At 43.2% G+C, this 12585-nt stretch overlaps 3 protein-coding genes across 6 annotated transcripts; all 3 read right to left on the bottom strand.

The window, feature by feature from the left end:
* Positions 1-244: 244 nt before the first annotated feature.
* On the bottom strand, positions 245-2534 carry c1qtnf9 (C1q and TNF related 9). Its single transcript, XM_062521264.1, has 3 exons — positions 2308-2534; positions 1987-2049; positions 245-1209 (listed from the first exon to the last, which is right to left on the bottom strand). The coding sequence occupies exons 1-3, from the start codon at positions 2492-2494 to the stop codon at positions 434-436; spliced, it is 1026 nt and encodes a 341-aa protein (XP_062377248.1). The 5' UTR covers positions 2495-2534; the 3' UTR covers positions 245-433.
* Positions 2535-3408: 874 nt separating this feature from the next.
* On the bottom strand, positions 3409-7351 carry tagln3b (transgelin 3b). 3 transcript variants are annotated; one of them, XM_062520815.1, is made up of 5 exons: positions 6175-7351; positions 5434-5664; positions 5115-5289; positions 4661-4763; positions 3409-4382 (listed from the first exon to the last, which is right to left on the bottom strand). In XM_062520815.1, the coding sequence occupies exons 2-5, from the start codon at positions 5611-5613 to the stop codon at positions 4241-4243; spliced, it is 600 nt and encodes a 199-aa protein (XP_062376799.1). In that variant the 5' UTR covers positions 5614-5664; positions 6175-7351; the 3' UTR covers positions 3409-4240. The 3 variants fall into 3 exon arrangements, with proteins under 3 accessions (XP_062376799.1, XP_062376798.1, XP_062376800.1); XM_062520814.1 differs by having other exon boundaries at positions 6245-7351; XM_062520816.1 differs by having other exon boundaries at positions 6250-7351.
* A 148-nt stretch (positions 7352-7499) lies between these two features.
* On the bottom strand, positions 7500-11994 carry abhd10b (abhydrolase domain containing 10, depalmitoylase b). 2 transcript variants are annotated; one of them, XM_062520812.1, is made up of 5 exons: positions 11883-11994; positions 10832-11015; positions 9469-9580; positions 8726-8863; positions 7500-8407 (listed from the first exon to the last, which is right to left on the bottom strand). In XM_062520812.1, exons 1-5 carry the CDS (start codon positions 11974-11976, stop codon positions 8066-8068), a joined length of 870 nt encoding a protein of 289 aa, XP_062376796.1. In that variant the 5' UTR covers positions 11977-11994; the 3' UTR covers positions 7500-8065. The 2 variants fall into 2 exon arrangements, with proteins under 2 accessions (XP_062376796.1, XP_062376797.1); XM_062520813.1 differs by lacking the exon at positions 11883-11994 and adding an exon at positions 11490-11698.
* Positions 11995-12585: the final 591 nt, after the last annotated feature.

Raw genomic sequence — 12585 nt, 5'->3', positions numbered from 1 at the left:
TGACAAACTTCCTCACGTATGTCAGGAATGTTGAGCCCTAAAAGCATAAAAGCTAGAAAATGAAAGCAACCTGGTGACAGTGAGATCTGTGTAGGCTACATACTCTCATAAAGTAAAGGCTACAGAAATCCACTAAATACATTGTTTAATTGTATTATAATTTTATTGGTAAAAATAGACTGCCAACTCATGCACATTTTGAAAATACAAAAGTCTATACAAAGTGACAACAGGCTCCAATTAATGTAGCCTACAAAGAGTAATACTTTGCTGAAACAGTCTATATCAACTAATCTTCATTTTCCTCGAGGAAGAGCGCAAATTAATTGATAACTATCCTACATTTTTCTTTTTATTCTTTTCCTTTTTGTCTTTTGCTGATATTCATTATTCTTTGTTTGAATGTTTCATACAAGCCATTAACCCTACATAATCATTCACCATCAGGAAAGATAAGAAACCCAGAGAAGATGGTATCATCATCTTCATCGGCATAGAGTCCATTGAAGTGCGCTCCTCCAATGACTTGCAGCCACACTTTGTCACCAGCCTGTAGGTGGAGCACTGTCCCCCCAGCCGCCTGGTCCTCACTGCTCTGGTAGTTGTCCATGGTGTGGATCATCCTCTGTCCGTTCTTCATCAGCGCTACTTTGACATTGCGGGAGAACACGGTGATGTGGTAGGTGAAGTAGTAAGCCCCGCCGAAGGCGCACGTGAAACGGCCACTCTGAGGGTCGTAGTGGCTCTGCTTGTTGTAGATGATCCTGTCGAAGCGGATGGGTGCGTTCGAGGCCGGCAGTTTGGTGGTTTCCGTCAGGCCGGCAGAGAAGGCGCTTTTGGGAATGTCGGGCAAGGGCCCCGCGTCGCCCTTGTCACCCCTCTCGCCCCGTTGTCCCCTCTCGCCACGGTAACCGATACTGCCTTTGTGCCCGGCGGGTCCCAGCTCCCCTTTGGGGCCCGGTCGCCCAGGTGAGCCCACGGGTCCCATGAACCCTTTCTCCCCTTGGTATCCCAGGGCTCCTTTCTCCCCTGGAGGGCCCTCAGGTCCGACTTCCCCCTTGATCCCCTGCGGACCAGGAAGTCCAAGTTCCCCTTTCTGACCTTTGACTCCCACAGGCCCTTGAACACCTTGGGGGCCCATCTTCCCTGGGGACCCCCTCTCTCCGTTCTCGCCGCGTCTGCCTTTTGCTCCTGCCGTCCCCAAAGGTCCTGCCAATGCCCGATATTTATACAATTAGAATGATTTACTGAATTATTCCAATTAACAGGTGCTTTCACAAGTCTTACTGTACGAAGAGACTTACGAAGAGACTTACAGCAGCAAAGATAAACCTATTACAGTGTTTGCACCTACTGGGAGTTGTGCCTATCACCTTATGTAATGGAGGGAAGTTGGTTAAGAGAGCAATGCCAAGTAAATCAGTGGGCATAGCTGTAAGCCTCATTAGTGGTGCTCCCTACCCTGTAGTCTGTGTTTAAAAACTTTTTTGAGCTGGACTATAGCAGATTACTTAAAAAAAAACAAAAAAAACCAGATAGAGTGTGTGGAGTGTGTGTATGTGTGTGGTTGTGGGTGTGTGTATGTTAGAGGAAGGGAATACTGGAGAGAGGGCTATAGATACAGAGGACTGCGCTGTGTTAAATTCCAAACCGGTAAGAAGTGCACTTGTGCAATGGCAGCAGCCACAGTTTTTAGCCTCTTAAGTAGGTGGGTCCCATCTCCTGAGGTCGTAAGATAAAACTCAATGGAGGAGGTGGTGCAATGCATTTAGTGCTTCCTTTTACAAACAGTATTTTAATGTACTGCCAAAGAGCTATATTGCCACATACTGATAACCTCTTTTACAACTCTGAGTGACAGCTGAAAGAGTGCCTATGCAGCTCAGACCTCAAATGGTATTTGCTTCTGATGCAATTAGTGTGGGACGTTAAACACAAGACAAATAGTACTGGGAATTCTGATAGATAAAGAGCAAACAGGTTTACCGAGTTCTCCTTTGTCTCCTCTTGGTCCATCTAACCCGGCTGCCCCCCGAAGACCAAGGTCACCTGAAGATTCCAAAAAGACATTCAAATGTAAGAGGGCAGACCGTGCTTGGGGGCATTCCCACACTACACAATACACCTATCAACCTTCAAAGATACACGCAAATGGTCCAGAAAGCAAAGTGACATCAACTAGTGGTTAAATATGAAGTTTTGAACATTCTAACTCAAGGATCATTTTCCGCAACAATGTAAGGTTCTAAAATTCTGTAGAACTTTTCATTTCCAACATTCCCGTCGCACCGGTGCTGAAAGTCTCACCTCGTTCACCCTTTTCACCTTTTCCACCGTCTCTACCATCCCTGCCGGGCAGACCGTTGTGCCCTGGGTCACCAGGGATCCCTGGATGGCCTGACATGCAAGTGCCCTCCTTCTGTTCCTTCTGCTGATCTGCTTTGCCAACGTCCAGCAGGAGCAAGAGCAGCAAAACCAGCCCCCTCAGAAACATGGTATAGTCCAGACTGGAGTGAAGTGCAGCGTCTGCACACAACCGAATACCCTCTCCAAACAGCTAGCTGGAAAACACTGATGGCCCAAAAATTTGAAAATGAAAAAGAAGATTCTGGACTTCTTTAGAAATCTTGTCTCATCGCTTTCAAGAGCCAGCTGCTCATTGGCCGGGGAAGAGTCTTCCAAGTCACTCATTGCACCCTGATTTGTCACACAACCCACTAAAAGCCACTTTCGGGATACATAAGGCTCTTTGTGTCCTACTGAAGTTGGTAATAATCAACTTGGACTACAGAGGACACATTGTTTAAGAAACCCCAAAACCGGATAATGACAATCTTGTTTGATGGCTGATGATTTGGGGGCCTTTGGAGTTGCTGTCGGATGATACAGATGTCCAACTGCTCAAAGACCATCATGCCATCCAATGTAACAAGAAGCATCTTATCATGAATTGGTGAGATTGGTGTTCAGAGTAATGGCAGAGCAATAAACCAAACCAAATGGCATACAGTCACCCCTGTTCAATTAGAGCAACTGCTTACTAGCCTCTCCAGATGGAGAAGTGGTGGCGTGCCAGTTCATGCATGCTTATTCTAATTGATTTTCCACCTCAATGGGGCTATGTGGCTTCATGGCTTGACCTCATAAATAACGGTTCCATTAATGATAACCTTTTCAGCCAGAATGTCATTGCTCCATTGACAGCAAGCATATTGGATAATGCCTCCTGTCGGTCATAGTTTACATGTAGTTAAATGTTGCTATTGAAATGTGCCTTTAAAATGCTGGGTTACATAAATTACATTTAGACAAGCAACACTGCTATAATGTAACACCATGTGTATACACAAACACAAGTTAGAATATAACATTAAAATAATCAAGTTTTTGAGAGACAAGTGAAAATCATTCATCTTGCATATAATGTTATTTTATTGAACACTTTCGTTCACAAGCAGCAAAATATAAACAAGCATTCTGATAATGTACATACAATTGAGAAATTAAAGTCAAAAGACAAATATGCATTTTCAGTCTCTCTAACATGATGCACATACACATGAAGACAGTACAGTACAAATAAAGTACAATAAATAAAAAAATTAGTGCTGTCATGGTGAGAGAATTGGCAGCAACAGCATTACAATCTTTTCAAGTTTAGGTTTCAAGTTTTGAAAAGAAGCATTGGAGTACCTCTTGCATCTCTAGATTCTCATAAATTAACACGAAAATGCTTGATGACAAAAAATTACACAAACTTTAAATAACATAACAAAAATAACTTATTAATATTATAAGCATGCTGCAATACTTTTCAACGCATAAGCGGCAGTACAAAGAACTCCCAGGAGGAGAATTCCACTCTACTCATTTGGTAAACCGAAGGCCTCCTGCTTGCCAAAGAAACGTCTCTCTCTCTTTGCAGAGTAGAGCAAGGAGACAGTCTCTTAAACAACACTACACGGCATCATGTGTGGCAGAGGTGGAAACATCTGGCTTCAAAAAATAAAGGTCCCACCACAAATTAGCTTCAACTATTCACTAAATCAGCTGATTCTAATCAGCACAACTCCAGGTAGCCAGGTAGATCAGCTGAATTGTGAAGTCACCTGTGTGCACATGTAGAAACCAAAACATGGCAGGACTTCTACGTTCTGAAGCTGGAGTTCTCCACCTCCACTGGGTGGTGACTATGGTGAGGTTAAGGTCCTGCGGGTAGGTATGGGGGAATAGGGGACTTTTACATGATCTGCCGTGGCATACCGTAGCCGGTCATGCCGGACTGGGACGCACCGCGGTTGCTGCCCATCTGGAGGCCGATCAGGTTCTGACCCTGTCGAAGCTGCTCATCTGAGAAGTCACGTCGGTTGCTTTGGGCTTTCCTGAAACGTGACACAAGAGCAAATATTTTACTCACACAACCAGATATAACGTTGGAAACATTCTCTCTCTCTCTCTCTCACACACACACACACACACACACACACACACAAAAAAACATGAAACAGGAAGCCTTCATACACTGAGCCATTCATCCGCATACACATGCTCACACACCCACCCACCCACCCACATATATACACACACGCACACACACACACACTCACACACACACACACAGGTTCCACTAGAGAAAATTCCAGAAGATTAGCATTCTCACTTGTGAAACCAGTCACGGTCACCGCGGTAATGTCCGTCATCCTTGGTTAGGGCTAGGCTTCCCAGGGCCATCAGCGTTCTCTGTACAGCAGCCATGTCCTTTGCTGTAACCACGGAGACAAAGCACTTTTGTTTTTTAGAGACTTAACCCGACAAAGAAGAAAACAATTACACTAAGAGCTGCGGGTTCCCTGCAAACAGGTTTTCTCTCTCTGCCCAAGAGGCAATACGATCGAAGGTTCACAACAAGGCCTAAATAACTCGTAGGTGAGTAATTGTTTGATTTGTTCAGGAGAATGCCACTGTGTACTAACAATGACTTAGGCTGAAGACAGGGCTGGGTTTTTTTTGCCAAACTACAACCAAAGTGTCGCTGATGGTTGATCCATAGCGTCATCATACAAATTAAAGGAATTGTTTCATGATTGAGTTTCAGTCGGTCACTGCCACTATACCTTCCCACAAGTCCACGGTCTGGAAAATATCTGTGGTGATCACGCCGTATGCCTCTGCAGCCTGGAGAAACTGAGAGATCTTCTCCATCTGCTTGAAGGCCATTTGAGTTTCTGCTATCTTCTTAATGGGCTCCTTACCACGAGGATACAGACTGTTGATGAGTCTGCAGAGTAGCTGCAATAGATTAAAAAAGCATTACACATAGGAAAACATAACAGATGGGGGGATAAGACAAGCATTATGAAAGAAAGGAGAGGAAATGAAAATAGTGAGGGGAAGATCAGACAAGACACAGGCTCATCAGTCTCAATCACTTACAGTTCCATCCATAAGCCAGACTTGGAAATTCTGCTTCCCTGGCTGTGGTCTGTCCACATTCGACCCACACTGGACGATGATCCAGTCCACCAGTTTGGATTCGAGATCCTGGTCGTACTTCTGATCAATCTTCTCCTGCACCTCTCGACTTAGACCATAAGTGGGTCCTCTGTTTGCCATGGCGTCTTAATAATGTAACAGATCTTTAGGTCCACAAAAAAAAGATGCACTCTGAAATATTTAAAAACATATTCACATTAAATATGGGCACCAGGGCACACATTTTTTTTTTTATCAAATTACAAAATGAGGGGCTGCTTGTAAAAGTAGTGACATATATAACTATGTAACAGAGCAAGACATTTCAGGACAATATTTCTTGCACTGCACACAATAATCTCAGTCGGGCTACTTTGAATGGGCTGGGCATAGTTTTCTATTAGCTCTATTAGCTATGACGAAAAGACATGCGGGACGGGGTGTGGCACATCACATCCATGCCTATCAGCAAGACTTTCCCGTAAAGCCCCGGGGGCAAACGCTACTGTTTGACTAACAGCATGCAACTAATGAAAAGCCGACAAAGGATGACAGTACTTGAGCATAAATAACATTCCCGACACTTTCATTTATATATCAAATTAAAGCATCACATATATTGTAATTACGATTAGTTCTCAATCAATCGATAATTCGTCTATATACGTTACGTTATTTAAGATAACTATATGTGTAACTTACCCTGTTTAATGCAACATTGTTTCCTTCGTATGCAATATACAAACTCTCTAAAAACGTTATTTAACTATACCTTACTGAAAGAGCGTCGCTTAGGTGGAGGACGGCGTGTCCCTTTCTTCTTCGGCCGGAGTCAGTTCCGTTGTGAGGACAAGGGGTGAGGATGCTGGACTGCAACATCCATGTACCAGGACCGGGGGTGGGGCCAGGCGTCGGACTCTGGTGTGGCACGCCACTCGTTTTATGGGCAGACGCCACGAGTAAGTTCCCGTGAGATTACAAGGATAGGAAACACGTTCTGTATGCTATTACACTGCTTTCACTTTGAAGCGGCATATGCACTTAACCTCAGTAGCAGATACACTGTCTAGCCTATATGGTTACAGTTTTCTTAATAGGCCTACCAAAACAATTCCCAGAATGATAAATAATCAGAAAAGTGGTGTCATGGTAGGCTACTGTTGTAGTGTGTGTTCATGGTAAAATACCAGAACTTATTTTTTTCCCCTCAGTGATTTTGCTATTCTGCCTTCCTCAGTTGCCATATTCAAGGGCTGTGCCCTGTGACTATTAGATTAAGATCATTACTGATGTCTGTTGCCTCTGTTGAGAGAACAGATAAAACAACATTAGAGTATAAATGGATTACATAGTCAGGGGGAAAAAAACAAGTAGGCCTACCCTGTACAATACATACTCAGTATAAATTCAAATTTGGCAGTGACGTTTAATATGGCCATAGTTATCAGAGAGGGGTGGTGTACTTCAAATGTCACTAGGTGTGTTTTTGCAAATAAACTGGCACAGTATTGGTAATCCAGGATTACTAATCCTGCAGGAGTATACATGAACTAAATTCACTGATACCAGCTGGATTGGCAATTAAGACCATGCAGAAGTTATGACCACAAGCCAGCGGTTTGATTGTTTTCCTCTAGCACATGACTGAAAGGTCAAGAGAGCAGTCAGCAGGGGCGGTTACGGGTTTCGGCTACAGGACGACAAATCCCCGGCCCATTGAGCACAGGCCAATAGCGCATCACACGTTAATGAACAGCCCAAGGCACCCGCAAGTGGGGGGCCCAGACTCTTGCTAGTCTCACTTATACTGAGAACACTGAAGCAAAGCCTACAGTGCCTACAGGGCATTCCCTTTTACAAACAGCTCAACAAACTGGGCTACTTTCAATTTAGTGACCCATTGTGAAACACACATCTACTATTATTTGTTTCTCTCGAAGATTTGGCATGCACTGTGAGGTATGGCATTCATATCAATAAAGCATTGGCACCTCTATTCAAATGTATAATTCGAGAAAGAGCCATAGTCTTAATAGACAGAGGCTTTATTGCCTAAAACATAGTGTGAATTGTGGTAAAAAAAGGCACAGTAGACCTATGGTATTTGGTTATTAACCAGGGTAACACATACAGGTTCAGAGGCAGCAGGAACTCCGAAGGATTAAAAACACACTGGTCTTCACAGCGCTGCACAAGGTAAACTGGAAACGAGTAGAAATATACTCTGAAAGGCACAGAAGGAGCAGGAGGGTAGGGGGACGAGGGTGTAGATTGTAAAGGGGTTGTGATTCTTCCATGGCAGTTTGGACCTGTTAATCCCTCATGTAACCCCCCCTCCTCAACCCCTGGTTTGTTTGTTTGTTTGTTTGTTTGTTTGTTTGTTTGATTGTTGTTTGTTGCACGCTGGGGAGAAAGGGTCTAGGGAAAAGGGTAGGGATGCAGGGGAGTGGGGCGTTTGGCATCTAAGGGACTGGTCATTGTGATGGTACAGTGGCCAGGTCCAATTCCTCTTTTTTTCCTCTTATTTCTTATTTCACTCGCTTTCTTTCTCTCTCTCTCTCTCTCTTTCCTTTTTTTTTTTTAAATCTCCCTCTCACACCAAGGTGGTCAGCTTGTCTATGAGGTCGTCGATGGTGTACACCATGAGCTTGATGTCGTCCTTCTCCGCCATGCGGTGCTGGCCGTGCCGGCGCAGGATGATGTCCACGTCGGCGCTGAGCACGCGCTCGGCCACCTGCATGGAGATGTGCCAGGGCACGTCGGCGTCCTTCAGCCCGTGGATGAGGCGCACGGGGCAGGTGATGGGGATGGGGCTCTGCAGCACGCAGTGGTTCTCCGCCTCGGCCAGGAAGTCCATGGTCAGCTTGTAGCCGCCGTCCTCGCTGTGCGTGCTGGGGAGGGTCCACTCGCCCTTGTCCTCGCACTCCTTGCGCACCTGTTTGGGAGAGAGGGAGAGAGGGAGAGAGGGAAAAAGGAAGAAAGAGAGAGGATGAGGGTGAGAAGAGAAATAAAGATGAAAGAATAAAAGATGGAAGGATGGATTTTGGAATTTGAAGGGGAAAAAGGATGAAAGAATAAAAGATGGAATGATGGAATGTGAAGGATTGCTTATTTAAACAGAACTTCTGTTGTATTACACTCACAATGTATTACAATGCTGAATCTCATAATCAATGTGCAAAGTAATGTGTAACATTTCAGAGAATGGTTTTAAAATAACACAGGAATAATTCAGCCAAACAGCATGCTTCACCTCTATCGGAAGTGTTTTGAATGCCGTGACAAAGTGATCAGCTGCTGTGGAAATGCCAACCAGGGCTTTCGTCTTCTCAGGTCGAGCAATGGCAGCCAGGAGCATCAGCCAGCCGCCCATACTAGAGCCAACAAGAATCTGCACCGACACACACACACACACACACACACGTCTTCTTCAAAACCCCTTACAGGAGGACTTGTAGTCATAGTAGCCTACCTGATGTGATTTGCTATCCCCTAATGGACATTAATGGCATTGCAGCTGTAACGGGATAGCTTTGGAACAAATTCTTATGGGGGTTGTAGAAACATATTTAATCCATTCTGTATAGCCCTATTCAGCCTTTGTGTGCCTTTATATTTCATGCATATGAAATAATGTGATACTACTATATCACGTATTAATACGCAGACGTATTGTCCATATTTTGTCTGGACTGTGATCGGATTTCTTGTCCCACACTGAACATACAAGTGGTGTCATTTTGCACTGCAGCACATTGTCCATACTGTGTTAACACCTTTCTGACATCAAAATATGAGCTAAGCTACCTCTGGGGCTGAGCAAACTGATGTGATAAGGTGTCATAATATGCATGCTCTCCCATCCTGAAAAGATATCCTGATACAGATTGCATGTTTCTGCAACGTGTCAATGGGGTCAGTGTTAAAAGATGAATCTGGGTTAGCTACAAATACATAAAATAGTTACATAAAAATAAACAGACAGATATGGTCCACCTGTGGGCCATCAGCCAGTTCATCCAGCATATAGAGAACATCTTTCTTCCAGGTTCCTACTGTGCAGTCTGCAAAAACACCTTCTGATTGTCCACTACCCGTATAATCGAACCTGTAAGAAGCAAGAGATAATGGTCATATGGTAAATTGTTACAATAAAAATATCATGTAATAGCCACTGTAAAGGCTGTCCTTAAAATCAAAGTAAAGTTGGACCACATGGATGGATCACACTGAAGATATGCATGTGTGTCTGTTGTCTGACAACAGAATTTGTGAAATTGCAAAAAAACTGTGAGACACAGTAATTACATAATACTAAAGGCTTAGCAAATGGGTGAGGTTTCTTGATTCCCATGTAAATACGATTTTTATTTGATGTATTTATGTGTGCATTTACTTTTAGAATGCAACAATCTGATGTGAATGGACCAGCAAATATAGCCTGGTGTAGCCATATTCATTTTGAATCTGGTAATACGCCATCTGGATTTGATTGAGTCATGTTTCAACCTGCCCACAAAAGCTGAGAATGTCAAATGCCGTAATGGCTGTTCGTTTGCGCTGTCAATATCATGTATTACAGACGTGATAGCGGAATTCAAACATCTTGATAACAATGATTTTGTAGTAAACAAAATCAACTTAAGCAGGAAGTGGATGACTGTTTCACTGTGCATTGTCACATAAATCTCACCCAAACAATTTGATTGGCCCGAATACTAATAATTATGGAGTGAGCCTGGACGGAACTTACCTCTAAAGTGCTTTTACAAAAAAAGCTGCCATCTCTGCCCATACAGTATAAGGAGAGATCCGATATCTTTTTCCTATGGGAAAATTGCATGGGGATTTTGAATGATCGCACCTGTTAACTCTCACTGGAACGAAGAAGTCTGGAATGCAGACATTTTGCTCTACACACAAATTGTCCTCTGCCTTGGAGTGGGAACTGTGATTTTCGGTATGTTAGGATGGCAACCTTTGATTTTTGCTACTGCAGAGCTAACTTGTAGTGCAATTTGCTATAGGTAGTTAGTTCCAAAAAATACCCAGATCTCCTTATTTGGGCAAAGATGGCAGGTTTGGGTCCTTTTAATAGGTGGATTTCAAAGATCTATTTCGGGCAGGGTAAGTTCGGGTTGGCTTCCAGGCTAACAAAATCCCCTTATACAAAGAAAAAGGTTCAGAATTTGTTCAATTACATTGTTGTTGTGCCATTACAATCACACATTTTCTTATCTCTTGACAACAAAAAAATCACACTGAACCTGAGAAATGTACATAAAACTGTTCCACAATATTCCAGTCCACATCAGATGTGCATTGCTGTTGAGATTTGTGCTCAAGATAATCTACCTACCTCAAGTAAGAATGACCTAAAGACTTGCAGAACTCCTCCAAGGCCTCTGCCTTCTGTCCACTCATGTTGGAGGAATAGCCTGGCAGGAAAACAACGCCAGGGCTTTTCCCCTTTATCTTCCTATAGGCTAGCTTTGGTAGGTCTGGACGTGAAGCATACTGTAGTGTAGATTTATGTCTGAGCCCTGGGGGGAGAAAACAAATCAAATACATTACATTGAAAACTTTCTCTGTCTCATCTAAATAAATTAGAACCTGCGTGTTGAGTTCAGTCTTACAAAATTATAACCTACAAAGAACAGCAACCCCCCCCCCCCCCCAAAAAAAAAAACAATTATAAATTCACAACTCATAACCAGCCTGTTGTATTTTGACACACAGCCTATTAATAATCATTTATTTAGTTATTTTGCTAGGCCACGCTTTGTACAACAGCGTTTTTTAGGAAGTATAGCTTAGCTTGCAGGGTATTTTTGTAGGCTATTTTCAAGTTGACCCAAGCAAGCACACTGCAATGTCTGATCAGAAATCTTATTAAGACATGGCCACTGTTCGGGCTTGGTGGCCAACATTTATTCTGTGGCTACAATGAGCCGGGATTAAATAGCTTTTCGAATGGTTTAATAAGTCTGTGTCCAGCAGCAAAAAAAACGACTAACCTACTTGTTGTATTTGCTAAGAGCACCAGTTTATGCTAGCCCGAGGAGACTATTACGCAACATGACACCGCTTGTGGAGGACTAAGCTAGCCTATACTTTCACATTACAAAAATGCAGAAGGTTACACCACGCAAAACTACTGCAGCCAAGGACTTTGTTGATGCAGGTAATGCAGAACAGACCACAGGCTCTGGACTAATAGTATGTTACGGCCTACTCATTTGCAAGATTGTCGAGTATGCGCAGGTAGTGCCCAACATAGCCAATTCTGACTGGACCAAATATGCATTACGGGCCTGGCTGTGCCACACCCCCTCCGCTTTATTTTTGGCGATTCTGTAAAAATCACCGAAGCGAATTAAATACCCTCTTGACAGAATGTAACTACTCACCCCCATAACATAGCGGTGAATAAGCTGCAACTCTCCCATAACTTAAACTCTGCGAAAGTCCTTTCCAACAGTGCGTCAAGACCACGGCTGCCATACTGTGTCTTCCGCCACCTTCTGCGGAAATAACGCGAGAACAAGATGGTTGCCAAATATCCATGCAAAAAATCCCCGTGAAGAAGTTCATGTCACCTGCCAAACCAGTTTCACAAAATGAATCATGAGACAGTGTTCACATAGGTATTCTTGTAGTCTAAATTATCATGAATTGTTGCCATGTCATTTTGTTGCGCTAATTGATGCACAAAGTTGGAATTAATGTTCCAAAGGTAAGAATTAAAGACATTTGAACTGTAGGCCCATGACAGTCTATCCTTTGTTTTATCATTACAAAGATACAAAGCACAGGTCCACATAACCGTTTTGTTTAGTCGTTACCTTTGGAGCATTAGGAAAGAGAAAACAGCAGGACAATTGGAGTTTGGTTAAATAGTTGGTGTATTAAGCCGGATCCGGTTAAAGCCTGTATTGTTCTTGTCACATCATGACATTATGTAGCATAATACCTATATAATGTAAGCACAACAATTCACTTTTTTTTCATTATAGGTGGAATGGTCTTTAGATTTGGGATATAGCGGATGAGCTACTGCAGATAATAAGGGATTGTGGTCCAGGCATGCAAAATAGTGTCAAAGATACATCA

This window comes from Sardina pilchardus, chromosome 19, assembly GCF_963854185.1.
Source record: "Sardina pilchardus chromosome 19, fSarPil1.1, whole genome shotgun sequence".
NCBI lineage: Eukaryota > Metazoa > Chordata > Actinopteri > Clupeiformes > Clupeidae > Sardina > Sardina pilchardus.
The sequence above is the reverse complement of the archived record's forward strand: the minus strand, read 5'-3'. Positions and strand labels throughout refer to the sequence as shown.

Bases quoted from the DNA above. Each gene is read 5' to 3' on its own strand.
- c1qtnf9 (XM_062521264.1), bottom strand. From the start codon at position 2,494: ATGTTTCTGAGGGGGCTGGTTTTGCTGCTCTTGCTCCTGCTGGACGTT. The intron at 2,050-2,307 runs GTGAGACTTTCA...TGGAATCTTCAG, and splicing joins AGGTGAAAAGGGTGAACGAG to GTGACCTTGGTCTTCGGGGG. The intron at 1,210-1,986 runs GTAAACCTGTTT...GGGCATTGGCAG, and splicing joins AGGAGACAAAGGAGAACTCG to GACCTTTGGGGACGGCAGGA.
- tagln3b (XM_062520815.1), bottom strand. From the start codon at position 5,613: ATGGCAAACAGAGGACCCACTTATGGTCTAAGTCGAGAGGTGCAGGAG. The intron at 4,764-5,114 runs GTATAGTGGCAG...CCGTGGTTACAG, and splicing joins GACCGTGGACTTGTGGGAAG to CAAAGGACATGGCTGCTGTA. The intron at 4,383-4,660 runs GTGAGAATGCTA...GTCACGTTTCAG, and splicing joins GACCGTGACTGGTTTCACAA to GAAAGCCCAAAGCAACCGAC.
- abhd10b (XM_062520812.1), bottom strand. From the start codon at position 11,976: ATGGCAGCCGTGGTCTTGACGCACTGTTGGAAAGGACTTTCGCAGAGT. The intron at 11,016-11,882 runs GTGAGTAGTTAC...TTCTCCCCCCAG, and splicing joins TTCACCGCTATGTTATGGGG to GGCTCAGACATAAATCTACA. The intron at 9,581-10,831 runs GTAGGTAGATTA...TGCTTCTTACAG, and splicing joins TTAGGTCATTCTTACTTGAG to GTTCGATTATACGGGTAGTG.